This window comes from Sander lucioperca, chromosome 20, assembly GCF_008315115.2.
Source record: "Sander lucioperca isolate FBNREF2018 chromosome 20, SLUC_FBN_1.2, whole genome shotgun sequence".
Lineage (NCBI taxonomy): Eukaryota > Metazoa > Chordata > Actinopteri > Perciformes > Percidae > Sander > Sander lucioperca.
Window position 1 is genome coordinate 4,897,712 of NC_050192.1, and position 26,646 is coordinate 4,924,357.

The 26,646-nt window shown below is 40.4% G+C and overlaps 1 protein-coding gene across 3 annotated transcripts in view; it reads right to left on the reverse strand.

Moving 5' to 3' along the window:
- Window positions 1-405: 405 nt before the first annotated feature.
- Window positions 406-26,646, reverse strand: part of tmcc3 (transmembrane and coiled-coil domain family 3) — a 52,086-nt gene continuing 25,845 nt past the window's right edge. For all 3 annotated transcript variants that reach the window (XM_031313384.2, XM_031313386.2, XM_031313387.2), the window contains 4 exons: window positions 7,145-7,306; window positions 5,575-6,356; window positions 4,534-4,669; window positions 406-3,165 (listed from right to left, as the gene is read on the reverse strand). In XM_031313384.2, coding sequence (XP_031169244.1) covers window positions 2,863-3,165; window positions 4,534-4,669; window positions 5,575-6,356; window positions 7,145-7,306 — 1,383 coding nt within the window. In that variant the 3' untranslated portion in view covers window positions 406-2,862. The remainder of the gene's footprint in view (window positions 3,166-4,533; window positions 4,670-5,574; window positions 6,357-7,144; window positions 7,307-26,646) is intronic.

Here is a 26,646-nt window from a genome sequence, read left to right on the forward strand (position 1 = left end):
CAAAACAGGTCTGAATATTGAATCTGAATAAAAAGATAAAATATGTATGACCGACAAAACAGCTGGGACATCCTTGCTACTTGTTCTATGTGCAATAAAACACATATAATACACATATAATAACAGTGTTGGGAATTTTGGGAACTATGTGTATTCATTTTCTTGCAGAGAACACTAGAAAGAACATACTTTAATGAGGTTTCTCTCCACCAGTGCATCACACTGTGCAGCTGGTGTTAATCAGTCATTTACACCCATTTTATGTATAAATTCCTTGTGATGCTTGCAGTGGTTTGAACTCCTGTCCTAACATCACATCACACAGCCTGTCTGATGGATCATGTATAATGGGAAACATGTTAGGAATGGAAAAAAAGGAGCCTTATGAAACAGAAATCTGGAACAATCTTAGAAAAACAAAGATTTATTTTCTCATTTGAAAAAGAAAAAATGAAATGATGGAAACCCACAACCAGAAACTAATGCACATAGAAGAGACAGAAATGTGAAATTATACACTATGGACTTACAAACCGCTTTGGAGAGGAGGTTCATGTCTCTCCCGCAGAGCAGACAAATAGTTTTTGAGCTAACAAAAAAAAAAAAAAAAAATCAAAGACTGATGGTAAGAAAACAGAAAATATTTTTTTTAAATACTCATTTCAGTGTTACTTAGAAAGGCTTATGTGCCTTAAAATACCCACATTTGGCTTCTGAAGGGATGCAACTAGAATACAAAGAAGAAAATAAGCTGCACTGAAAAGGCATCAGTCTCATTTCATCCCCCTCATCATCACAGTGATACAGGGTTAGGGAGCACGGAGCTACATTGTTCAGTTTCCTCCATCTAATCTGTAATGCTGCATTCAAGTCATGTGGGAAAAACAGTCGTTATGGTGTTGATATTACTAACTATGGAAGTTTCAAGTGGTAAACGCTGCTTAGGGATTTATTAACATTTCAGTATTATAGTACAAGAGCAGACATACTTATTTAAAGTAAAACAACCTTCATCCTCCAAGTCATTACAATTCATAAGTCTTAAAATATGATGACAGGGCAAGACTTTCTATTGCAGTTTTCATCTCATTTCCAGCTGTGAGTCATTTTCCAGCTGTGAGTCATTTTCCAGCTGTGCGAGAGAGTCATGTGTGAAAAGGCTGAAAGGAATTATTATGGGTAATTGAAATGTAGTAGCAATCACGCCCAGTCTCTCTGTGGCTTAAAAACAAATTTCAACAGGTAGGAATCCTTTCAAGTCAAGACTTTGAACTGTCAGCACATTGCTGTTGTTTTCCCCACAGGACTTGAATGCAGCAAAGGTATCACACAAACGTTAATTTGTTCTGTTCAACTCGTAAAAAGGCCATTCAATTAAAGTAAAACGTGATCGCATTTAGAGATTTTTTCTAATCGTCTAGGCCTTCCTCACAGTTTACATGCAAGCTGGTCGTCAACTCACTGTTACCCGAAAAACATAAAACAGATTATACATGACGAAAACCCCAGAGCATCAAATCAACAAGACGGGATGCAGTTTAAAATCTATAGTTTGACATTATGGGGAATATTCATATAAGCTTCCTTGCAGAGAGTTAGCTGAGAAGATTGATACCGCTCTCATGTCCATACAGTAAATATGAAACTACAGCCAGCAGCTGGTCGGCATAGCTTAGCACAAAGACTGGAAACAGTCGTCCAAAGGTAACAAAATCCACCTACCAGCACCTTTAAAGCTTACTGACTTACATGTTATTTTACCATTGTGTAAAAACAGGTGGCAGAAATGTAATGCTTCTATCCAAGAAATAGTCCTGCACATAACCCCGATAATAGCACAAATTGTTCTGCTTACACTATTTTTGTATAATTATGTTACATAGTGAGCTTTACAGGTGCTGGGAGGTGGATTTTATGACCTTCAGATAGAGCCAGGCTAGCGGTTTGCCCTATGTTTTCAGTATTTATGCTAAGCTAATTACCCTCCGGCTCTAGCTTCATATTTAGACATGAGTGATGTTGATGTTCTCACCAATAAAGCAAATATATATATGTGAAACACTGCAGACACACATAAGCAGGCGTGCAGTACATGAACGAACACTCAGACAAACACAAACACCCACAGTTTAAAACAACGGCTTAAAAATTTCCTTTTGAATGAGACACTGACAAGAAAAACTAAAGTTTACAGAACAGTTTAGTACACAGTACAAATCAACCTTCAGGTAGATGTGTCTGTGTACGAGGAGGCGTACTGTGCGGGGTCAAGACTGGCCACACACAGCCAGTGAGTGTTTGTTTAGAGGTGCAAGGTGGTGCTATAACAAATACTCTTCCCTATAAGGACAGGAAATAATCACTGTATTTCCATGCACCAATGAAATCCTCTATATTTAGATTTTAGTGTCTGCTGTTGGTGCAATCCAGAATCTTGTGATGACCACATGAGAGCAGGTGGGGAATCAAAAAGCCAATACCATGGCTGATCAATTCCAGCCGATTCATGTTTTAGCGGTATGGTACTTTGGACTGTAGTGATGCACTTTAATGCCAACATTGTGCAAAGTTTATATGTTTGCACTTTCAGCCTTGTAGACAGCAGTTGCAGATCTTTGTCACAGTTATAACTTATATGAGCTTACATCTGTGTGTTGGAATTACAGTGGAGGTGCATTGTGGGAAAGGCTTTGTGTGGACCCCATTTAGACATGCAAAGCGCAGAGCCATTTATAATCATGTCACGGGGAGCACAACATCACTGGGGAACTAGGGCTGGTGTAAGGCTACATGTAAACTCCCCCTATCACGGAGCCCCCAGGGCTGATGGAAGTTTTCTGCTCTCATCTGTGCTTCCTATTATCAGTGCGGGAGAAGCAATCGTTCCAAAGCACACTGTAAATGTTCCCAGTTCTTCCACAGCAGCGCTAACACGGACAGGGCCACGCAGGTGAGCGCCAGGTGGAGGCGGCTTCGCAGCAGCGGGGCCGTGAACTTGGCCGCCGTGGAAACGCACACCAAGATCACGGTGACGATAGCCAGCATGATGTTGATGCATTTTCCCAGCAGCACCTTGGCGTCGGTGTTTTCCACCTGAACCGTCTGTTGCTGCTGCTGCTGGAGCTCCAGCTTTGACACACGAGTCTGGCACGACTCCAGGACCTCCTGCACACACACAAAATACACACACAAGTACACAATTTGATTAAGATCAGGGAAATACTGCAGAACAATGAGTCATAAGGGAGGGGCAGTGGAATTGGATTAGATATGCATTTACATCAACAGCAGTTGTGTTTCACATAAGAAATTAATGCTGGAGGCAACTCAGTGGCACAGGTGTCTTACTCGTCTTCTTAAAAAAATACAAATTCCCAAAATTATAAAAGAAAACAAAAAAATTGGAATTGTACAACCAATTTGAAGAACAGATTTTTTTCTTTTAATGATATCCTTAATTTTATTTCACATAGACCTACAGAAAGTTACCCAACAATTTACCTTATGGGTTTAAATTATGATCAGTTTTTTTCAACTTTTTTTTTGGGAAATCAGGTTTTTGTTTTTGTCAGTTTGGTGGACGGAATACTACAACACCCACGAGCCTCGGCTGCTGTGAGGAGAAGAAGCCAGTCAGAGGCACAAATCAGAGTTATAGCGAATTCAAAATGCTTTGTTGTGCCATAATTCATCCAAAATTGGCCCAGAATCTGAGAGTTCATTTATTTAAGCTGCAGGCTACAGTTATATTTTCAGTTTTTCTTTAGTTCGCCTTTTAAGCTTTGTGGTTGAGTGGTTCCTTCTGAAATGTTCCTTGGGATTCATAGTTAACTTATCTTAGGCCCTGTTTACACGAATACGCTCGCGGGTGAAAACGTAAAAATATTTTATCAGATGTGTCTTTCGTTTAGACGGTGACGGCGTTTTTGGGGCTTGAAAACGCAAAAAAGTTAAACCACCCTCCAGAGTGGAAATCTTCAAAACGCTCAGCCGTCGCGTACCTGTCTAAAGGGTAAAAACGCACTGTGCGAGTGTGTGTGTGTGTGTGCCGCGCGTGTGCGTGCTGCATTTGTGTGCGCGCCGCATGTGTGTGTGTGTGTGTGTGTGTGCCGCGTGTGTGTGTGTGTGTGTGTGTGTGTGTGTGTGTGTGTGTGTGCTACTTGGGCAGAGTGATATGCTTGCAGCACCTGATAAGCCCCGAGCAGATCAGCAACACTTGGAACCGGTTACCTCCAGCATCTGTGCTAGGCTAAGCTACCGGTGGGGCCATCGGACAGAGTTACAACACACACAGAGATGAGAAGGGTATGGATGGACATATCTAACTCTGGGGGTTACGGTGAATAAGCTAAAGTCCCAATAAGTCGGCATGTTCATTTAAGTCAAATAATAATTTCAGTACTAGAGGTTAGTGTCTGTATACTCGAAACAGAGGAATTCCAGCACTGTACTTATTCAAATATATGTTAAATGTAAGTCCGTAGTGTGTTATATAACTAGTTCTTATATGCATGTATACAAAACACACATTACCTGTATGTCCCTGGCCCTCTCGTAGGCCTGGTAGGCCACCTTCTCCTCAATACTGGCCAGTTCCTGCTTCAGATTACAGGTCTCATGTTGGTGGAGCTCCGTCAGGTCATTTAACTGGTCCTCCAACCGCTCATACCTGACACACACACACACACACACACACACACACACACACAATGATGCATAATGTGTGTATGCACATGTATGTGTGGGTGAGTAACAGTACAGCAGTTCGTCTACTACTGCAACTAAGCTGCTGAAAACATTTGCCCCTGGTTGACTTAGTAACAGTCTGGAGGTGTGTGTTTAAGCTCTGCCATCTATTTTTAGCATACAGAAGCTTGTAGTAACTGTCAATAGCTCTTTAAAGATCCAAAGATGTACAAACAAAATGTGTCACTCCCATGTAGGAGGGTTACTGCGGGGTGAGGATTATTGACACACCTGCAGCAGAAGTTAAAATATTTGCCTTGATATGTTGGAATAGCCTTTTTGGCTTGTGGCCCTTTAAAATGAAGTACTGTACTTGTGATCCTTCATACTTCTACAGGCTATGGCTTTAGTGTGGCCATGCATTATGAGCTGCTCAACCAATGAGTAATTTTTCCTTCTGGAATGGTTATATTTGAAGGACTTTAAGCGTGAGAAAGTTAAAGTATTTTGCAAGAAAAAAGAAGAATTCAATTTTGTTTAACCTTTCTTGGACCCCTCAGATTTATCTTGGGTCCTGGCCCCAATTTAGGATTCACTGATCTAGATTATAGCATAAATATTTAAAAAGGGGCACAAATTAATTTACAAGTGACAAGAAGAACCACTCAAATATACTATAAAGACTCCCATGCATCACACACTCACTGAAACATCCATGTGTTTACTAATCTAATAGAGTGCTGCTTGACCTACAGTACTTATTCATGAATACTACTTTGTGTATTTTAACAGACCAGATGTTAATGTGTGTCCTATATGGGTATAACATGGCACCAGTATTGCCAGGGTGAGTGGTTAAATTCCTTGATCTTCTGATGCTGTACCTACCTGTATTTCTCCTCCTGCATCATCTGAGTGAAGTAGCTGTAATCCCGTTTGAACTGTGTATTCAGAGTCTCCATGTCGTCTGCCAGCAGTGCCTGAGCCTCCCTCATCTCCCGCACCATGTCCAGCACCTCCCCCAGCCGCGCGTTGGAGTCTGACCTCCCCGGACCTCCAGATCCCGCCCCGGAGCCCCCGGCCGGGTTCCCGTTTGAGTCAGCGGATGCAGACGTCCCCGTGGAGCACTCGTCGTCGCTCTGGTACTTGGTCGCCTTGGCTACTGTGGTGGCGCTCCCGCTCAGACCCCTCGACGCGCCGTCCGCCTGCAGCCCCGACCCCGAATCCATGTGGTTCTTGAGGTGGGCGATGTTGTCGGCGCTGCCAAACTTGTTCCTGATGAGGTTGGCGAACTCCCGTGACTTGTTGAAGAAGAATGGCGGCGAGAGCGACACCCCAGGCCCGATTGTCTTCACTTTATCCAGAGCCGGGTGCCGTCCGGTGGCGCTGACGTCCCGCAGGCTGCCCTCCTTACTGTGAGTCCCGGACTCCTTGTTGCTGCCATCCTTGTGGCTGTGCTTCCCGTTGGTCTCGCTGTCCTTCACACGGCGATGGTACTGTTCCAGCTTCCTCTGCAGCCGGGCGATGGTTTGCGCCGACTTCTGGTTCTTCTTCTCAAAGACCTGGCGTATTCGTCCCACCTGCTGCTTGTCGGCATTGTTCACCAGCTTCAGGTACTCTGCGACGTTCTGGTCCCGAGCTGTCTGCTCCACCTTCATCTGCTCCGTCACCTTAAGGCAGATTGAAAGGAGAAAAAGATGGATTTAGACAACGCTGTATTTAAAAATGTTAGAAAAAAAAAACCTGCTTGCAAATATTTTAAGAGAAAGGAAATTCATTCAACACGTTTGTTTGACTTCAAGGGTTCATACTTAGAGAGTAGACTTTTGGTGAGTGACAGTGAATGAAAACATAATTGTTTGTTGGTTTGTTTACAAGAAAAACTCCTGGGAAACCTTTAATGAGATGCCGATACTGATCTGAGCATCCTCAATAATAACTTAAACATAATCCAATGCCGTTTTAAAACGTCATTTTAAGGAGAAGTGTCGGGGTCATTACAAACAAAACGTCACTTCTTGAAACTTGCTACACGTGTTTATTGCTTTGTTTATATTACTCACTGGGAGCAGCAATTTATTACGTTATTTGTTAATAATCCCTTCATTAGGTTTTGGTTATGGACCCAAAATACTTTCAAAAATTTGAATAAACAATAGAATCTACTGAGAGTGATCAAACTAAATTGCAGTGAAGCCTAATGTTCATATGGTGGAAAGCTTAGACAAGGGCTATGATGAGAATGGATCAGAAGATGACCAATTAATTTAATAGCTGCTTTGATTGGTATCCGTTGTAGTAATAACTAATGGACAACAGAAATTTGACTGCTCTACAAAGCACCACCAAACCGAGCAAAGGAGGTAATTTAATTTAGTCTTTGTGATTTTGTTCAGAGGGCCTAAGTCAAACATACCACAAAGAGGCCACACAGGAGGTGACTAATGTTTCCTCTGACCTTTAGGATCTTCTGCTGCAGGCTGTCGATGCCCAGCGCTCCCTTGGTGAAATCCAGGCCCACTCCGTCATCCCCAACACTGTCCACCAGGTTGGACTCTGAGCCGCCGCGACGAAGGGGCACCGGGACGCTGAGGATGTTGGCATCGCAAGTGCGCTCCGCCTGTGAACACACACACACACACACACACACACACACGAGGAGGGTTAATATTTGGACTGCAACTGTAAAATCAACAAATATAATCTTTTTAATGTAAAAATATCCATAACTTTTTTTCCAGAACACAAGGTGACATGAAATGTCTTGTTTTATTCGACTGACAGCACACAACATAAAACTACTGTTGAGACCAGTGACTGTAAAATATATGGAAGAAGTGTCCCTGACGTCACCCATTGGTTTCTGAAGAGCCCAAATGACGCTCAAAGTGGGCGGCTCCCGCAGTCGGGGTGGGGGAGGGGGGGTGGGCTGAATGAAGCCTGGTTGCTAAAACTACACCCACCTCCCTCAAAGTCCCAAGCTAGCAATGGCTAAGAAGCTAGGCTAAGCTACACTGTTGCTTGCCCTGTTGTGATGCTGCTCGCTCGGCTACTGAGACTAGTATTTGAGAGGTGAAAAACTGTATAATGCTTAATTAAACAACTTCGGAGAGAAAATTAAAGCTCTTCTGAAGTATAATAAGTGGTATACCGACAGTAAAAACATATTTTGCAGACAAAAGACCGACTTTGACCTTAGATGCTGCTGTCTGTTGCCTGGTCCTACCAGGCTCTCGTACATTTCATTTGTACAGAGAGTCTGGCCACTCTCCATTGACAAGTGTTAACTTCCTTGAAGGCGGGTACTCTGTTGAAGTTTAAAACTATTGGATCTGCCCAGAGCCACTCTGGATCTGCCATAACCAATCGCTAACGTTTGGTAGTGACGTATGTCATGCGCGTGGGCAACAAGAGGGGAGACCGACAACTATCGGCTTATATTTAGCATTAGCATTGCTAGTGTTAACCTTAGCCAACTCCTTCACCACTAACAGAGTGAGCTGGTGGAGGAGGGCCACAACATCATGGCCACCAACACAACTCAGCAAAGATTGTTTTTGCTCGGGCTTTAACTTCTGGATATTCGGCAGCATTGCCACATCGGACCGAATGGCTTCGCTCGCATCTTTCTAGCGCACGTCGTATAGCTGTCTGTACAGACTTTCAGGCTAAACTAATGTACCAAAAACCTGCTGCACAATCTTGTGCCATTGATATAAAACATAAGGTGTCTTTAGGTGTGTTTATGTGGCCTCATAGAAAAGCTTTTTCATCATTTGAGTTCACCGTTTTCTTTCCATCTCTCACTTAACTGTCTCTCTTGTCTTTTGGCAAGAAAGACAGAAAATAAGAGCAGAGCTAAAGAAAAAAAACAAGAGGATCAGAAGAGTATCGAGCGCATAGTCTTGAGAGGATTCTTGTATTTAGACTGGAGGGAAAGAGGGTAAAAAAAGGCAGCTGATGAGACAGTAAGTATGTGTGAAGACTGCACAATGGTCAGTTAGTGGAGCAGTGTGGAACTCAAGGCTCCAAACAAACAGCCTCCAGAGCATCTTGTGCTGAAAATCCACTCTGTATTGACAATAGCAGATGATTACACAAGGCAACCTAAAATATAAGTATGTGGTAACTCTTGTTGCCACGGCAGCAAAGCGCACATAGACAGACTAAGCACTAAAACATAGACACACGAGCAAACTGCTGACAAACCCTGAAGGCGGGTTTTTTTTTCTTTTTACACAGAAGCTTGACATTTTAATTGTGTCCTGTGGCTTTGTGATACACCCTGCAGTCAGCAACCATCAACCCAAGCCATGAATAATAGATGAATATTATAATAGGTGTAATATCAAACAGTCACTAACTTAGCGTCACTTTTTATTAACATAAAAAGTCATTCATGTAAATCCTTTGGTTTGAATTATACTGTAACTGTACTTCTTCTTGCTACTCCTGAGTACAGATGGCTATCACCCTCAGAACAGCACACATAACACGTCCATCGGTCCAACCAGACGGCCAGAAATGCAACCTGAACAAACCTGTGCTGTAAATAAATACTGATACAATCAACATTAAGTAAAAATACAGAACATTTTTAGCTTCACAAATTGAAGATTTGTTTGGTTTTCTCTTCTTTTATTAAACGATAAAATCAATAATTTGGGGATTTGTTTGACTGCTGGTCAGACTCTGGTAGCTGCTGATGAGATTTTAATAATTTATAGTTGTAAGGATGAGGCCATAGACCCTTAGAGACACCATATTCTTAAGGTTTTCATTTTTATTTACTTTAGTCTATTTTTTTATTTTGTTCAGTTATACTGGGTTTTCTATACATGTCTGTGTGCCTCAAACAAAAAAGACAGCTCGTTTCTCATGTTGGAGGCTACATTAGCCTGCTACTAGCATAACATATATAAGAACAATAATATTTTTTTTCCATTGGTATTTTATTTATTTTTTGCTTAATCATTTTCTGTATGGGTCTTACTGTATTTTAACAATTTCACTTGAAGCACTTTGTGACCTTGTCTATAAAAGGTGCTACATCAAATAAACTTATTATAAAAAGTTATTAACACACCCAAATCTCTGACCCAGCTATCGGTTGAGTTGCTATGTGGGTAATGTAGGCACCAGGTTTTGCCAAGGAAGAATGAGAGGAATAAAAAAGACGACATCTCTGATTCTGCTGCATCGATTTTGATCCTTTTTTTATTTATTTTTATTTTATTTATTTTTTATTTATTTATATTTTTTATTTTTTTTAATTAATCCTCACGGATGACTGAGCTTCTCACCCTATCTCTAAGGGAGACGCCAGCCACCCTCCTGAGGAAACCCATTTTGGCTGCTTGTACCCTGGATCTCGTTCTTTCGGTCATGACCCAGCCTTCATGACCATAGGTGAGGGTAGGAACGAAAACTGACTGAAGAGCAGACATATCAATGGCATATCATTTCGGTAGCCAGGGTTGGCAGGAAGAAGATTTTTACAAGTAAATGTTCCAGTTAATGATCCAGGCAGCACATTCTCGTCTTCCTCCTTCATTTTACAGTCGAGTGGTGGCTAGAACGGCTCCGGGTCAAACGTCAATATGGAATGGATTAATCTGCGTTATTTTTTTTTAACGCATTATTTTTTCTCAGATTAATTAATCGAAATTAACGCGTTATTTTGACAGCCCTAGTTAATATTAATGTAATAGCGTGCTGCAGCTGGAACAGTGGGTGGTAAAAGTGTAATCATAAAAATAATGAACAGATGATTTAATAATTAAGTCTAATCAGCTGCAGCCTGATGACTAGTGGACGATTACACTGTGAGTCTATGGCAATGAACAAGAAACGGTGCATCATCCTCCTACTGCAGCATACACTTAACCTCCTGCTTTGGACTCGCAAAAAACACAAACCTTGAATATTTTACATTTAAAACCAGATCACGCTTCCTTACATTTGTAACAACCAAACCAAACATGTTTGCCCTTCCTCATACATACAAATAACCTGGTTACGTGTATAAACATGCAGTTGGCAGTGGCTCACACTCAGCAGTCCACACACGTATGAGAGTGGAAAAATATGTGAAAATATATAAAATATATAAAAATATGTGAACACACAAGAGGCACCATATGTCTCTGAGGGGCACACGTGTCTGCTCTACAGAGCAAATATCAGGTCACAACTCATCCTATGACCCTGTTGGTCTGCGCTGAGGCCATTTAGATTATTATACAGATGGGTGGACACACAAACACACAAACACACCAGGGCATCTGTCCACCGGAAAAATATAAAGGAGATATTCGGATAGGTCTGAAAATAGGTGATTCAACTAGTCTCTAAGAAATAAAAAAAAAAATGCATTAATGATGCGAATGCAGAATCTCTTAAAAAATGAAATATGGCCTCCAATCGATTTTCTTGGAGGGAACTTCTGACCATAAACCTCCCTGCAAAAATGTTCTGAATTCGATTTTTCACAGCAAACCGCCTACAAGTCAAAAAGCTGACAAAAAAATGTAATGTCCTGGTGGCTTAGTTGATTAATTTACATATCTGCAGCTTCCTGTGTTTAAATCTGGACTCGAGGCTTTGATGCATAAACATCTATCTATATATGTATATGATAAAATCTCACATACTCTACTGCTGTTCAATCTTCCTTCCATAAACGACCACACAAATACATGAATACTGTTAACTATTTCTGAAAAGATTAGTAGATTGATTCATAGATCAACACATTTAAAGGTGCTGTAGGTAGGATTATGAAGATCCAGGACTTAGCCAAAGAATTTGAACATCGACAACTTCTCAGTCCCTCCCCCCTTTCTGCTAAAGCCCAAATGGTCTCCTAAGCCCTGTGTGTGTAACTATTCTGTGTTTCAGGCTGTGAAGTAATTCCTTTTTGACTTTTGTACCTTCGGTCACACAAAACAAACAACTTGAAGAAGTCAACTTTGGTCTGGGAATTCAGATTGATAGATTTTTAGATTACTCTAAAAACAAGACGAAGAGTCTACAGCCATGCTATCAGCTCTATGAGGCTGTACTTTGGCCCGGAAATGCTTTGAACTAAACATTAGCATGCCAACAGGCTTAAAATGACAATGGCAATATGCTGATGTTTACCAGGTAATGTCTGCTATTTTCACCATATTGGTTTAGCATCTTAGAATGCTAATACCTGCTAATAAGTACTAAAAACAAAGTACAGCTGAGGCTGATGGGAATGTGATTAGTTTTGCAGGTATTTGGTCACAAACCGAAGTAGTGGAGAAGTTCAAATGTTGCCCAGATGATGGCGCTGGATGAAAAGTCAGATTGTCACCAGAGTTATTACAATTCATCCTGAGGAGGACATGAATGTTTGTACCAGATTTTCATGGAAATCCATCCAATAGCTGTCGAGACATTTCACTCAAAACCACACATGAATTTAATGGTGGTGCTAGAGGAAACGTCAGGGGATCACTAAAGTAAGTAGGATGTATAGTTACAGAACCATGTATGTCTGAACAAAAGTGTGTGCCAATCTATCTAGTAGATGAGGGAGATATTTCAGTCTGGACCAAAGTAATAGACCGATTGACCTTGTCACTGCTAGAGCCATGCCGCTAGTGTGGCTAAAAATAATCTACAGATTAACTGATAATGAAAACAATGATCACTTGAAGGCAACAACTCAACCAAAAACCAACAAGTAAAGCATGCAACATTACACGAAGCAAATATAGTGTGTCTCTGCGTTGGCGTGTGAGTTGCATTGGCATTCTATATCCAAAATCTAAGATTAGAGACTGAAGAGGAAGCTCGGGGTCTGTACTGTATGTGGAAAAGAGAGAAATAGAGTGGGCCAGCGAGTGCTACTCCAACTCCCACTAAGCCAGCTCATTTAGGCATCTCATTGATGGGAGCTGGGAGTGGGGACATTGCCATGGGGAGACAACAGCCAGGCACAACACACACAGGAAATTGCTAAGAGAAACCTTTCTTTTGTTGCTTCCGGCAGTCAGAAGCTCTTTATTACTGCCTCCGATCCATCAATTTATTTTCCACTAACAAGAGCCAGAGGTAGACACAAGTCAGAAACAAGTAAACATGTTGTCCCTCATGAACGACACAATACTCCCCTTCAGCTAATCAGTGTAATTTTGGCAAAACGCAGAGGTGACACATAACTTTTTTGTCAAAAACCAATCAGCAGCAGTGCGCCAGTGACACATTATCCCCAACACCAATCCATCACATCAAGGCTGTTTACAGGAAATGTAAAATCCCCTTAAGATAAGTACTGGTCATAAATGTTATTTGTCAGTGTCAACAGTCACATCAGAAGCTAGTGCAATAGTATCTCACCTAAGCTATACATACTAATGTGCTGATAAGACATCACACTCCTATACGTGTTTAGATAACTTATGGTAACCTACAGTTCAAGGCTGTAAGGTATAGTAATTAACTATATGGAATAGAGCGGCAAGGATTTAAAGCAAAAATGCCAACAATTTGCTGGTTCCAGCTTCTCAAATGTGGAGATTTGATGTGTTTCTTTGACTTACATGACAGTAAAATGAATATTTTTGTCTTTTGGACTTTTGGCTGGACAAAAACAAAAACAGTTGAAGATGTCAGCTTGGGCTGTGGGGAATTTTATTTTCTGATATTTAATTGACAAAAACAAGAAAAGCATCTGCAGTTTAAACAATAATGAAATTAATCATTAAATTACAGCCTTAATGTTAAAATATAACCATGTCTAGCTTGGCAGGTGCAGTTTCTTTTCTTTTTTGAGAAAACAGCTTTTAATTAGTGGAAATTAGCCATCCTCTGTTTTTTGGACTGTTAATTGTATAAGACAACATTCACTAGACTATTTTCTGACATTATACAAACCCAAAGATTAATCAATTAATCTAAACAAATTGATCAGTTTCTTATTAGTATCAGAGAGAGAATGTAAAACAAAATATGTGAAAGCCAAAGCCAATAATATTAGTTGGATCTAAACAACGTGGAGCCACACAGTCTGAACCCGCACACCAGATTAGCACCAGCTGAATTAAACTGGAGTGTGTTTAGAGTGTAGGGGAGGAAATAATGGGATAGGGAGATCAAGAGATTAAGTGGAGGAGATGTTTAAAACCAGACTTCTTAAGCCAATAACAGGAAGCTAGCTCACCATAGAGAGGTGACATGTAACTGCCCCATACATGGATGCTCCAACCTATGCCATAAATGAATGCTCCTTGAATGTTTGTTAGAAATATAACGGCAATCGTTGAGATATTTCAGAAATATCAAAGATGTCGACCAACTGACCAACGTCCCTACAGCTACGTCGCTAGCGTGGCTAAAAATGGATGTTCCGTTTTGTTTTTGCAGTTTTTCAGTTCTCCTCGTCCACCATTATCGCTCTCCTACCTAACTTAAACTACTCTTTGGACTAATATGGCGATGTACTCAGACCATAATTTATAACAATCTAGCAAACCCGGTTAGGTTTGCCAAGGCCACTCTGTTCCAACAGACTTGAGAATAACACAGATGAGTATCCCTGGTAATTTATGACTGTACTTCCTAAGGGGCTCAAGAGAAAAGCTTGTACACCGAGGCTAATGCATCATGCTGCTGCAGAACAAGGTGCAGGTTACACAAACCACTGCACCTGCCGGTGAATTCAAATCCATTCGAGAGGCACAAATGAAATCTGAAATGCTAGAAATAAAGGAGCATTTTGTGCATGCTTAAAACTCTTTCTGCAACAACTCAAACAAAAATGGTGCAAAATTATTGTTTCTATTGTATGAATAATAAATGAAACGGCCACATACTGGGTCTCTAATAGAGCTATTAATCATTAGGATTACAGTGTGCTCTCTGTTTGCTACTAAACGCTGTGTCGTATAATTTTCACATTATCTTAATGCTGTTTTTTAATTTTTATATCACCACTTCACTTTTATATCTGCCGCTAGGATTTGAGGGCTCATAACTTTTCTTATCTTCTCAAATGACTTCAATGGAACAGATTTGAATAATTAAGGAAGGAGGAACTGCCTATATCCAATACTGCAATTGAAAGGAAACCTCTGAGTATCTTAACACATTATGCATATTTGATGCGCTGATGTCCAACAGTTAAATTGTTAGTAAATCATTTGTGTCAGGAAGACAGAAAAAAAATAACAGAACTGGTTTTGGTGACAAGATATCCTCTCCAGGTGTGTTCATTCAACCGTTTCCATTTTAAAAACTGCATTCAAATCACGTACAGAAGTAGAAAAGAGTTGTCAGTTCACCTATGATAAAAAAAAGAGGGGACAGGTTAAGGTGAAATGAGACATTTGGTTCATGTGAATTGGACTGGAGAGCCTCCTGCCTGGAGGATCAGCCGTGACTCTGTGGCCAGAGAAGAGGAGCCTCCTCTGGGGAGGAGGCACTGGCAGACAGGCACACCACCTCCCCATGGGGCTCCAAAAATACGCCCGAGAACGACCCAAGAGAATAAATGGAAAGCACAGAGCAGACAGAAAATGAGAAATGGGCTAGAATACAAACATGTAGAGTTTATGCAATTTTTTAGGAAAGTCAGAATACAACTGACTTGACTACAGGTATATGATAATTTGGTATATATACACCAGAAAATAGTAAAAAAACACAGTGGGTGACTTCCAAAATAATGATTGACTTTCGGTGGAATTGTACCATGGTCATATTGTGTTATTTTAGAAATATCGGGTTGTCAAAATTAATGATTCCAAGCAAATTAAAAACCCTAAATATTTTACTATTTAGATTTTTGCATATATTTGCCATATCATATTACATACTGTTATCAGACAATTTTTTTATATTGTTATTATCTTGACTAGGGTTGCAACTAAGGATTATTTTTTATTATTATCGATTAATAAACTGTAAAGTGCCTGAAAAAGCTTGCCTGATGAACTTAGACTTACAAAATCACCATCTTCTTTTAAATCCCTTCTTGCCCATTGCCTTCTTATAATTAAATATGTAACATGCAAGATCTACAATATTATGTGGATGAGAGTCAGAACAAAACAGAGAGCTCTCTATTTATTCTTCAGCCCTCGCTTTATGTTGACAACGCCACCTTTGTTCTACCTGCGGTAATACACAGACACACTGAGGCCAAACCCAAGGTGGGGCTGAGGAGAAGTAAACAGCGCATGTCTGATTACTGTGTCGCTGCACTCACTGAAAACCGATTACAAGTCTTAACAGGCTGCTCTCCGCACACACCCACACATACTAAACTTGTGGTGGGCTGAACAGGACACATATCATCCAGAGGCTGCAAGTACTGCAAGAGACACAAAGGTGATGTCAGACCACGCAACAGTCGGCAACAAGCTGCCATGTTTAATGGATCCCACATTACTTTGCTTTTGTTTGACTATAATGACTGACATTGCTTTGGCACTGTAATTGCGCTCGCCACAGCACTTCAAATCATTACTGCTTCCCTATTATGTTTAATCATGCTTATATAGCCTCTTTATTTGATTCAATAGCACTTTAATCATGTGCCAAAATTGGACAGATTATTTTTAAATGACTTGTGCATGGCAAGAATAATCAATACAGAAATGATTCTGTTACTGAAAGAGGCAGCATTCTATTTGAAAAATAGCTCAATATTAACATTTAGGCCTGTGTTATGTATTCATTTGATATCCATTTAATAGATCTAGAGTTTCTAACCTTTTGCAGTCTCTCTCTGGTCTTTCATCAGAATCTACAGACTCCTAAACCCAGAGGTGTGTAAACTGGCACAGGATTTATACTAAATTTGAAAAGTTAACTGAAATATTTGGGAGAGATCATCAAAAGTTGAAACATCCCATAAAGTCATGAAATTTGCATTTTTACGCAACACTTGATGTGCAGCTGGGTGCAATATGTGTGATAAGAAAAGCAACCAAATTTCCAGCAGCTCTGTAGTTTCTTAGACTGGGATGTCATACAGTATGAAAGTGGCATAGTGTCGCAGTGACATGACCTAGGAAAACCCCCCAGAGGCTCATCAACACACCACAGATGGAGGGATGAGAGACTGACTGAGATATCCTGCCCTCATCCCCTCCTCTTTTTTACACTCACTGTAAATTTAAACTGTGATGTTCACAGATGTTCCCAGAGGAAAACATGGCTGGTGTAGACTTAAAAAACAGAGCAAACTAGAAAGTAAAGTTTTTCTAAAATAAATTATGTTATGTGTTATATGAGCTTAATTGTGTAAAATGTGTTCTTCAAGGGTTACATGGTCTACAGAACTACAGCCACTCAAACCAATACAAATACTCGACTAGTACTTTAGAAGAATCAGGGCTAAGAGTCTACACAACCAAGCCAACAGCTCTGTGAGGATGTGCTAAAACCCATGGTTCTTGAATGTGCTTTGCATTTAAATTTTGTTCTTCTAACAATTCCAACTCTCTCTCTCTCTCTCTCTCTCTCTCTCCTCTCTCTCTCTCCTCTCTCTCTCTCTCTCTCTCTCCTCTCTCTCTCTCTCTCCTCTCTCTCTCTCTCTCTCTCTCTCTCTCTCTCTCTCTCTCTCTCTCTCTCTCTCTCTCTCTCTCTCTCTCTCTCTCTCTCTCTCTCTCTCTCTCTCTCTCTCTCTCTCTCTCTCTCTCTCTCTCTCTCTCTCTCTCTCTCTCTCTCTCTATATATATATATTATATATATATATATATATATATATATATATATATATATATAGATATATATATATATATATATTATATATATATATATATATATATATATATATATAATATATATATATATTTTACAAGCATACTGATGCAAATAGGATGCTGCTGCTTGTCTCCACTCTCCAGCCGTTCTGTTGCAGGGTCAGAAGGATAAGAGTCGACGACAGCCTTTCATAACAACAATACATTTTAAAGTATTTAGTTGAAACTAAGCAGAACAATACACATGATTTGCTTTGACATCTGAAGTGCGCACAATGTTAAACGCAGTGTGCAGCTGCCAATCCTTTCGGTGGATTTATTCATTTGTAGTAAACTAATGTCTCTAAATGAATGCTGCTAATGATATTTCATTATAAAGTGCTATATTTAGAGAGAAGTTGATTTCATTTTAAATAGAGTTGATATGGAACATCTCCTACAATTTAAGGAATCACTAGTATCAGTAGTATCTTCCTGTGGTAAGCCCAAATAAACTTTTGTAGAGCTCTTTCGGCAGCCCTGTCTTCTAAAAAATGATATCCCCATACAACAAAACTGTATTCTGAATTATGTTTCGAGGGAAACGTATCACAAATCTGTTCCTAATCAAAGTCTGCTAACCTCTGGAGGACGGGGTGGATGGATGGGTTAAACAAACACGAGGCTTTCAGCCAGTAGATTGCTGATAGTGTCCCGTGTGAAACCAAAAGTCAGCATTAACTTGTTAACACGTGTAACCTACGTAATAGGGCTCCACAATTATTTGCTGCGCAATATTTGTTAAAGGCAAAATATGTGTCAAACCATTCTAAAATAAAGTATTGTGGTGCTGCAGAGACATCCCGGCCTACAAATCCTATCCTACAGACTAAAGAAAAAAATCTTTGTTTGGTACAGATCCTCGCAAAAGAAAAAGAAAAAAAATGTAATCACACTTCAATCATTTTTTTCAAATATATATTTCAATGAAAATGAGAATAATGATACAAAAATGATCATTCCCTCCAATAAAATCATCTTTTAAGATTTACCGTATCTTCGTTTTTTGGTGAAATGGCCTTTTGAATGGGAGTCCTAGGGGCACTTTTATGCTAGCCTCAAAATAGCTATTTTTAAAACACTAAGAAGGCTCGACACAACATGAGACTTTGCTCCAAGTATGACCAAGGGCTCTACACATGAACTCCAGCATTGAGAACATTGTTTGTGTACACAGAGTTTACTAAAAAGAGAGGTTTTGAGCAACTCACGTTAGCAGTTGTTGTTTACGCTATCCGCCATTTTCCCAGTCAAAAATAGGTGATCTCAGAATGCGAATGAACAGACTCCATAGGAGGAAATGTCATTCCTATATGAGGCTCCTTTTTGAACTACAAGGTCAATATTGTTTTTCACTAACGACAAAACAACAAATTATCAGTGCATTTATATGGAACTAAGCTTTAGGAGCTTTCCATCTTTACTCTCCTCCCTCGACTATTTCTTGACTGGCTCGATGGACGGCGACCGGAAGAACAACTGCTACAGTGAGTTGCTGAAAACCTTTCTTTTTAGTAAACTCTGTGTACACAAACAATGTTCTCAATGCTTTCATTAAGGTGTAGAGCCCCTGGTCATACTTGGAGCAAAGCCTCATGTTGTGTCGAGCCTTCTTAGTGTTTTAAAAATAGCTATTTTGAGGCTGGCATAAAAGTGCCCCTAGCACTCCCACTCAAAAGACCATTTGACCGAAAAACGATAATACGGTAAATCTTAAAAGTGACGCTTCCGTCCTAAATATGCTTTTAAACGAAAGTTTGACTTCATGTACTGGTCGCTAGAAAACATGTTTTCGCCAAAACGTTATTTAGAATGCAGTATGGTTATATGGTAAAGTAATTTTCTAGGAGACAGGGTTGCTTTTAGAGAACATTTTTTTAGCAGCAGAAAGAAAAGAGCAACATCCTTCTGTGATGTACACTGTGAGGTCATTCAGTTTGCTGCGTTGCTCTGGTGACTACACCAGAGAGAAACTAGGTAATACAACAAATCAATTAATCACACTCCAGCGAAAAAGAGAGAGGTCTAAATGGATATCGAGTTAGAAATCAATCAACAGTTGGCGATCCATTTTTGATGTGGGGAGCTCCAGCATCAGAGACAACACACATAGGCCTATATAAAGCTTTTAAACTGAGCACAACATGTAATACACAAGCTAAAGGACGGGACAATATCTCTACACAATCTGAACCACGTGTATGTTTGTATATGACCTGCTTTACACACCCACATGCAAAAAAAAAAAAAAAGTTGTAATCCCTCCTCTTTTCTGGTAATCTCAGATTTTAATCTGCTGCTCTTCAGAGCAAAGATTACCCAGCAGCCCTCGCTCCCATTCTAAAATGCTCGGGGAGGAAAGCAAGAAAGAAAGCGATGGGGTGAGAATGCAGATGTGTGAGGCTGTAATCTTGAGAAAAAGACAGAAATAATAAACAAGATTTAAAAAGGACATGAAAGTGATGGAGATAGAGTGACAGAAGAAGAAAGGAGAAAGAGAGTGGAGGTCAGTGTTAGAACCCCCCAGGTGGACCAGAATCAGATTAGAGTTTTAAACGATAAAGCAACAAGGTCAGAGTTTATACTGTGGCCTTTAAGGGAACATTTGCCCATTTTAAATCACAACAGTAGCCTAGTTTGACCAACCATTGACCAAACTGATATATGGTCAAATGAATATATTAATTTTATATCCCATACCTCATGGGATTATTCATAAATAAATAAATAAATAAACTCCAGCATCTAACAGCACAATGTTCTGGCCTCATTACATTATTTTCTCCATTATGATGTCTAAACATAAAACAAAACAAAAAGAGTAAAAAATGTCCATCACAAGTTCCCAAAACTCAAGGTGGGGATCTCATCGCTGCTTTTTGCAGATGATGTGGTCCTGATGGCATCGTCGGCCTGTGACCTTCAGCACTCACTGGATCGGTTCGCAGCCGAGTGTGAAGCGGCTGGGATGAGGATCAGCACCTCTAAATCTGAGGCCATGGTTCTCAGCAGGAAACCGATGGAGTGCCTTCTCCAGGTAGGGAATGAGTCTTTACCCCAAGTGAAGGAGTTCAAGTACCTTGGAGTCTTGTTCGCGAGTGAGGGAACAATGGAGCGGGAGATTGGTCGGAGAATCGGCGCAGCGGGTGCGGTATTACACTCAATTTATCGCACCGTTGTGACGAAAAGAGAGCTGAGCCAGAAGGCAAAGCTCTCAATCTACCGGTCAGTTTTCGTTCCTACCCTCACCTATGGTCATGAAGGCTGGGTCATGACCGAAAGAACGAGATCCAGGGTACAAGCGGCCGAAATGGGTTTCCTCAGGAGGGTGGCTGGCGTCTCCCTTAGAGATAGGGTGAGAAGCTCAGTCATCCGTGAGGAGCTCGGAGTAGAGCCGCTGCTCCTTCGCGTCGAAAGGAGCCAGTTGAGGTGGTTCGGGCATCTGGTAAGGATGCCCCCTGGGCGCCTCCCTAGGGAGGTTTTCCAGGCACGTCCAGCTGGGAGGAGGCCTCGGGGAAGACCCAGGACTAGGTGGAGGGATTATATCTCTAACCTGGCCTGGGAACGCCTCGGGATCCCCCAGTCGGAGCTGGTTAATGTGGCTCGGGAAAGGGAAGTTTGGGGTCACCTGCTGGAGCTGCTACCCCCGCGACCCGTTACCGGATAAGCGGAAGAAGATGAAGAATGAAGAAGACAAGTTCCCAAAACTCAAGGTGGCGTCTTCAACATTCAGTTCACTATCAAATAAGATTTCAGCAAATTCTCACATTTGAGAAGCTGGAACCTGTGTTTCGCATTTTTGCTTGAAAAATAACTTGCTGATTAATTTTCTGTTGATCAACTAATCGATTAATTAAATAATCGATTTATCTTAGCAGCAGCTCTAAAAACAAACATATCCTAAACAAAACATCTACATTTATTTACCCATTCATATCAACTAACACATTGTGCGCCTGTGCCTTTTAGTCTCCTATTCGAAGATTCAGGAACATATTCAGAAAATACAAAAACATGGCTGAAAAAGTTTTCCATTAAAGCTCAACACACACACACCCACACACACACACCCACACCCATTTGCCCCTGGTTGACTTAGTAAGTCTGGAGGATACCAAATGTAACACAGGAGTTCAGCTACATTCAACTCCTATCGAGAAAGGCTCCATTTATAGACACCTGATTCATAACACCACAGTGCTCTGCAGTTGCAACAAACTCACTGACACAATAACGTACTTACTAGAGCCGAGTACACTGAAATGTTGGCATGAGTACAAGCCAAAGCTATTGTGATCGTAACTTTAAAATGTGTCCACACAGTCTGAATGGCCCTGCATCCTTCTGTCAACATACATGCAAAACACTCCCTGTGAATTACATAACGGGGACTCTTTATTATTCATTTTACGATACAGACATTATTTACACTAGAGCTGAATTAGTCAGTTAACTGACAAAAATAAAAACAAAAAATATTTCAAAATGAATCCTTTTTTTAACCAATAATGCCAAGTCAAAGGTGAATAATTGTTGGTTTTCTTTGTTTTCTATGATGGTTAATTGAATTTTGAAAGGGTGTGAAGACATCACTTTTAGTTCTGGGAAACTGTTATGGATATTTCTCACTCTTAATCCATTTTAAAGATTGATCAATTAATTAATTAGTCCAATTAATAATAAAATCAATAGTTGCAGCCCTAAATTAACCACAGCACATCTGCTGGAGTAGACCTACTATGTCTGTAGCCTATATCCATGACGTTCCACTTCCGGGATTCTTCAGGTGCCGCCGGAAATTCCGCCGGATGTCTTTCATTCGGCCGGATGTCCATTTTCCTTACGCTTTCTTTATGTTGGCATTTCAAACTCCGGTGGATTTATGAGGACTATGGTTAACTGCTCCTCAGATCTCTGCAGGGTAAATCCAGACAGCTAGCTAGACTATCTGTCCAATCTGAGTTTTCTGTTGCACGACTAAAACAACCTTTGAACTTACACAAACCCAAATAAGTTCCTTCCCGAGGCTATTTTGCAGAGGTGCCGTTGCTCCATGCAGCGCATAGCGCCACCCAAGACGATTGTGATTGGTTTAAAGAAATGTCAATAAACCAGAGCATGTTTTTCTCCCATCCTGGAATGTTGTGGACTATTCATTCATGCGTGTCCCTGCATCTGCATTTTTTTTATATTTCTGACTAAAGTGTCCCTGAACCGGTTGTAATGATTATGCACAAGCTCTTCTGTTGAGTTTGAGCAGTTTCAAAACTAAATGCTAAATGGGTCGAACCAAATTAGGCAGCTATCTTAACACATCTGCTCACAGAGTGTAATAATGGGCAATGAATCAGCGTTATACAATATGACTAGGGGGGAAACAGGCTGTGTGTATGTGTGTGTTAGCCCAACACATGATCTCTGATGGGCAGAGTATTTTTGTGTTTGTTAATCCACACCGTGTTACTCACACCCGGCATCACTGCTGGTGTGTGTCGATTCACTGTCAGCTTAGCCCACACAATCCCTAATCCAAAAGCACACGGACAGAGATAAACCTGTGTACCTCCATAATTTACATTTCACAGATTGTACTCCGTCCTCCTGTCACGCTCACATCACTTCCCTCATTTTATGAAGCATTATTTATTCCGATATACGACACAGATTCCACCGGTTGCCCTGACAACATACGCCATTGAGAAGCGCTGGGCTCGCACCTCGCTGAAATGACTAATGAAGCGAGTCGAAGACCATCAGTCAGCTCCCATTCAACAACATTCACTCCTCCCATTTTGTTCGCTCTCAATGGCCAAACAAAGACCACGGCTCAGCTCATTACTGTGATTTGTGGTGCTGATGGGGGACTGCGTGTGTGTGTGTGTTGGTGTGTGGGTGTGTGGTGTGTGTGTGTACTGCCCATAAAACTAGGCCTGCTGCAAAACATGTTCCCTATATAATACAGAAGCGGAGCAAAAAACAAGTTCTGACCTGTTGAGTATGATTAAATGTTGCATTGTTTAGGGCAACAACCATTAACACCCGAGGCCGGGAACATTTTCTATTCTATTTACACGCTCTTTTTTTGTATGCATATATCTAAAGCGTTATCATTTAGAGAATGATTTATTTTACATCTCAAATCTTAGGTCTTAAAATGAGCCTGAACAGAGAGCTAAAGAGAGGTAACAAAAAGGAAGGTAGGCCTGCCTAAATCCCAAGTTGATGTCTTGACGTTGCTTGCTTATCAAAAATATTCAGTTCACATAAGACAAATAACAGCAGAAAATTTAAGAAGCTGAAAGCAGCGAATGTTTTGCATTTGTGCTTAAAGATTGCTCAATTGGGTGCCTGGGTAGCTCACCTGGTAGAGCAGGTGCCCATATATAGAGGTTTACTCCTCGACGCAGCGGCCGCAGGTTCAACTCCACCCTGCGGCCCTTTGCTGCATGTCATTCCCCCCTCTCTCTCCCCTTTCATGTCTTCAAGTGTCCTATATACATAAAGGCCTAAAATGCCCAAAAAAGAATCTTCAAAAAAAAAAAAAGTTTGCTCAATTAATGGATTCAGCTGTAAGCAAAGTAGTAATAATCAATAGGCTAAACAATGACAATTTTATTTAAATGGCCAACGTTTTAACCCCAGTCAAATCGTAAGCAGGTCAAAGAAATTATATTTATTATATTATATTATTTTATTTATTTATATTATATTTATATTATATTTGTCATTGCTATGGGGAATTACGATTAACCCCAGGGCAGAAACCAGTCATAGTCAGTGAGGGTGAAATCCATAAAATGGAAGTTTTGTTCACATATTAGGTGAACACAAATGTTCCTCTTACATTTTTCTTTTTATTAAATCATTGGTAACAGCCCACCACACACACACACACACACACACGGCTGGTAGCACCATGAGGAATTCAAGAGTCTAAATATAAAAAGGCGAAGAGCAGAGCCTGTCCCTCCCTTTGTTATGTGTTTATTATGTCAGCTGGTAGTTGTGGAGGTGCAACTAACTGTTATTTTCCCAACAGACTGATCCGTCGATTATTTGTTCTATTCATCCTATATCCTAATTGTCAGAAAATACTTAAAAGAAATAGCCAACCACAATTTGCCAGAACCCAGAATGACTTCGTTATACGTAGATATTCAGTTTACAATGATAAATAACAGAGAAAAGCAGCAAATCCTCCCATTTGAGAAGCTCGAACCAAAGAATATTTGCCATTTTTGCTGATAAATGACCCAATTGATTTAGAGCTGCAGTGTTTACTTGATTAGTCGATCAAAAGAAAAACCGTAATCAACAATTCTGTTAATGAATTAATTGTGTAAGCAAAAAATGCAGTTTCCTGCTTTTCTTTGCCTTACAGGAATGTACATTTTTGGGGGGTTTTGGACTGTTGGTTGGACAAATCCAATCAAGATGTCACCTTGACCTGGGGGAACCTTTAATGGACATTTTGTTTTACCATTTTCTGACATTTTATTTTACCATTTTCTGACATTTTATACGCCAAACAATTAAGGATTTGTGTCAGATTCATCAATTTATGCATCTAATTATTAATTGCAGCCTCAAATTGATCATCACAAGAGTTGCAGATTCCTTTTTCTGTCCATTAACTAATCGCTGCAGCCCTAATTGGAAGACAGTTATTGTTAATGAATTCAGCAAAAAATACAGCACTGGAAGGAATAACTGCAAGACAAGACTGTACCTGAAACTACAAAGGGCATTTAAATGAAAGAATCATGTCAATATATTACACACTATCCTAGACACAAAACGATCCATTCACGTGTGCCATAAAGTGGGGAAATTATTTGCTTTTTCCCAGACGTCTAATGCTCCAACACCGAGGCTTGGTGAAGACCGTCTACCCTGGATGATCTTACACAAGTCTTTGCATGACGCATTTCTCATCCAAACAAACCTGACTTGACTGATGGCAGACAAATGCTCTTTAAGAAACTAACAAAAAATCCTGTTATGTCTTTGCCAAGAAAATGGAATTAGACCTTGGGCAGAAGAACAAGAATCTTAGAAAAACACACTGCTGCCCAGAGGGAATACTGTCAGAAGCTCAGAGAAGGAACCGCCGCCCCCCCCCCCCCCCATCCTCTTTCCTCTAGATCAAAAACACAGGCACACAAAATTCCAGCTTGCAGAGGACTAAATCTTCCTCTTTGAAACCGATATAATGATAGCAAGAGAAAAGGCTACTTGATGCATTAATTATACACCGCCACCCCCACACACACTGTTTAGGCTAATGTAAACACACACTAGACCTTTAAGCACCATCCATATTGATATTTCAATAAATCAAGACCACTACAGTCATTCTACCTGAATAAACAAATCAAGTTCCTCACAGATATCAGTCGTCTTCCCTTTACATCATAGAAGAGGTGAGCTCAGCATGACTCCTGTATCAGTTTGACAGTTAACACTAGGGCTGAACGATTTTTGAAAATAATCTAATTGCGATTTTTTTCCCAAATATTGCGATTGCGATTCGATTATTTTTTTAAGCTTTGTCTTCTGTATTATATATAGTATAAGAAACAATAAATCATTTTATAGTATGAACAACACACAATTACACACTAGACAGTTAAAAAAGTAAAAATATAGTATATATACACACACACAACAGTGTATTTTTTTTTTTACAGTGCACAGAGAGGAGCTGCCTCCAGCCCCTCCCCCTCGTGAAGTTGCGTGCTGCCGTGTGCACTTGTTCAGAGAGGCTATCGTTGCGTTAGCTAGTTGCTGGTGTTCTTGCCGTGGGATTAACTGTACTAATAAAACCGTTGAAACACCGCGGCCACGCTGCTGTGAAAGCTCCCCGAACGTCATTTATCAGAGTCTGGTTGTTACCCCTCTCAGTGGCAGCTCCTTTGCCTCTCTCTCTCTCCTCAGCTCCACTCCATATCTTTATAACGGAGCTAACCGCTAACCGGAGCTAACCGCTAATCAGAGCTAGTTGCCAACCGAGCCTTCAGGTCTGTGTGTCTGTATCCATTAACTGCACGTATGGACTCGAACCAGAATAAAACCCTTCATTTTATTAAAATGGCTGTAAAAGTTTTAAACTACAACTCAGAGTTGTTTGAATGACAGAAATCAGCTCAAGGTACAGCGTAGCGTTAGCATGCTAAGTTGA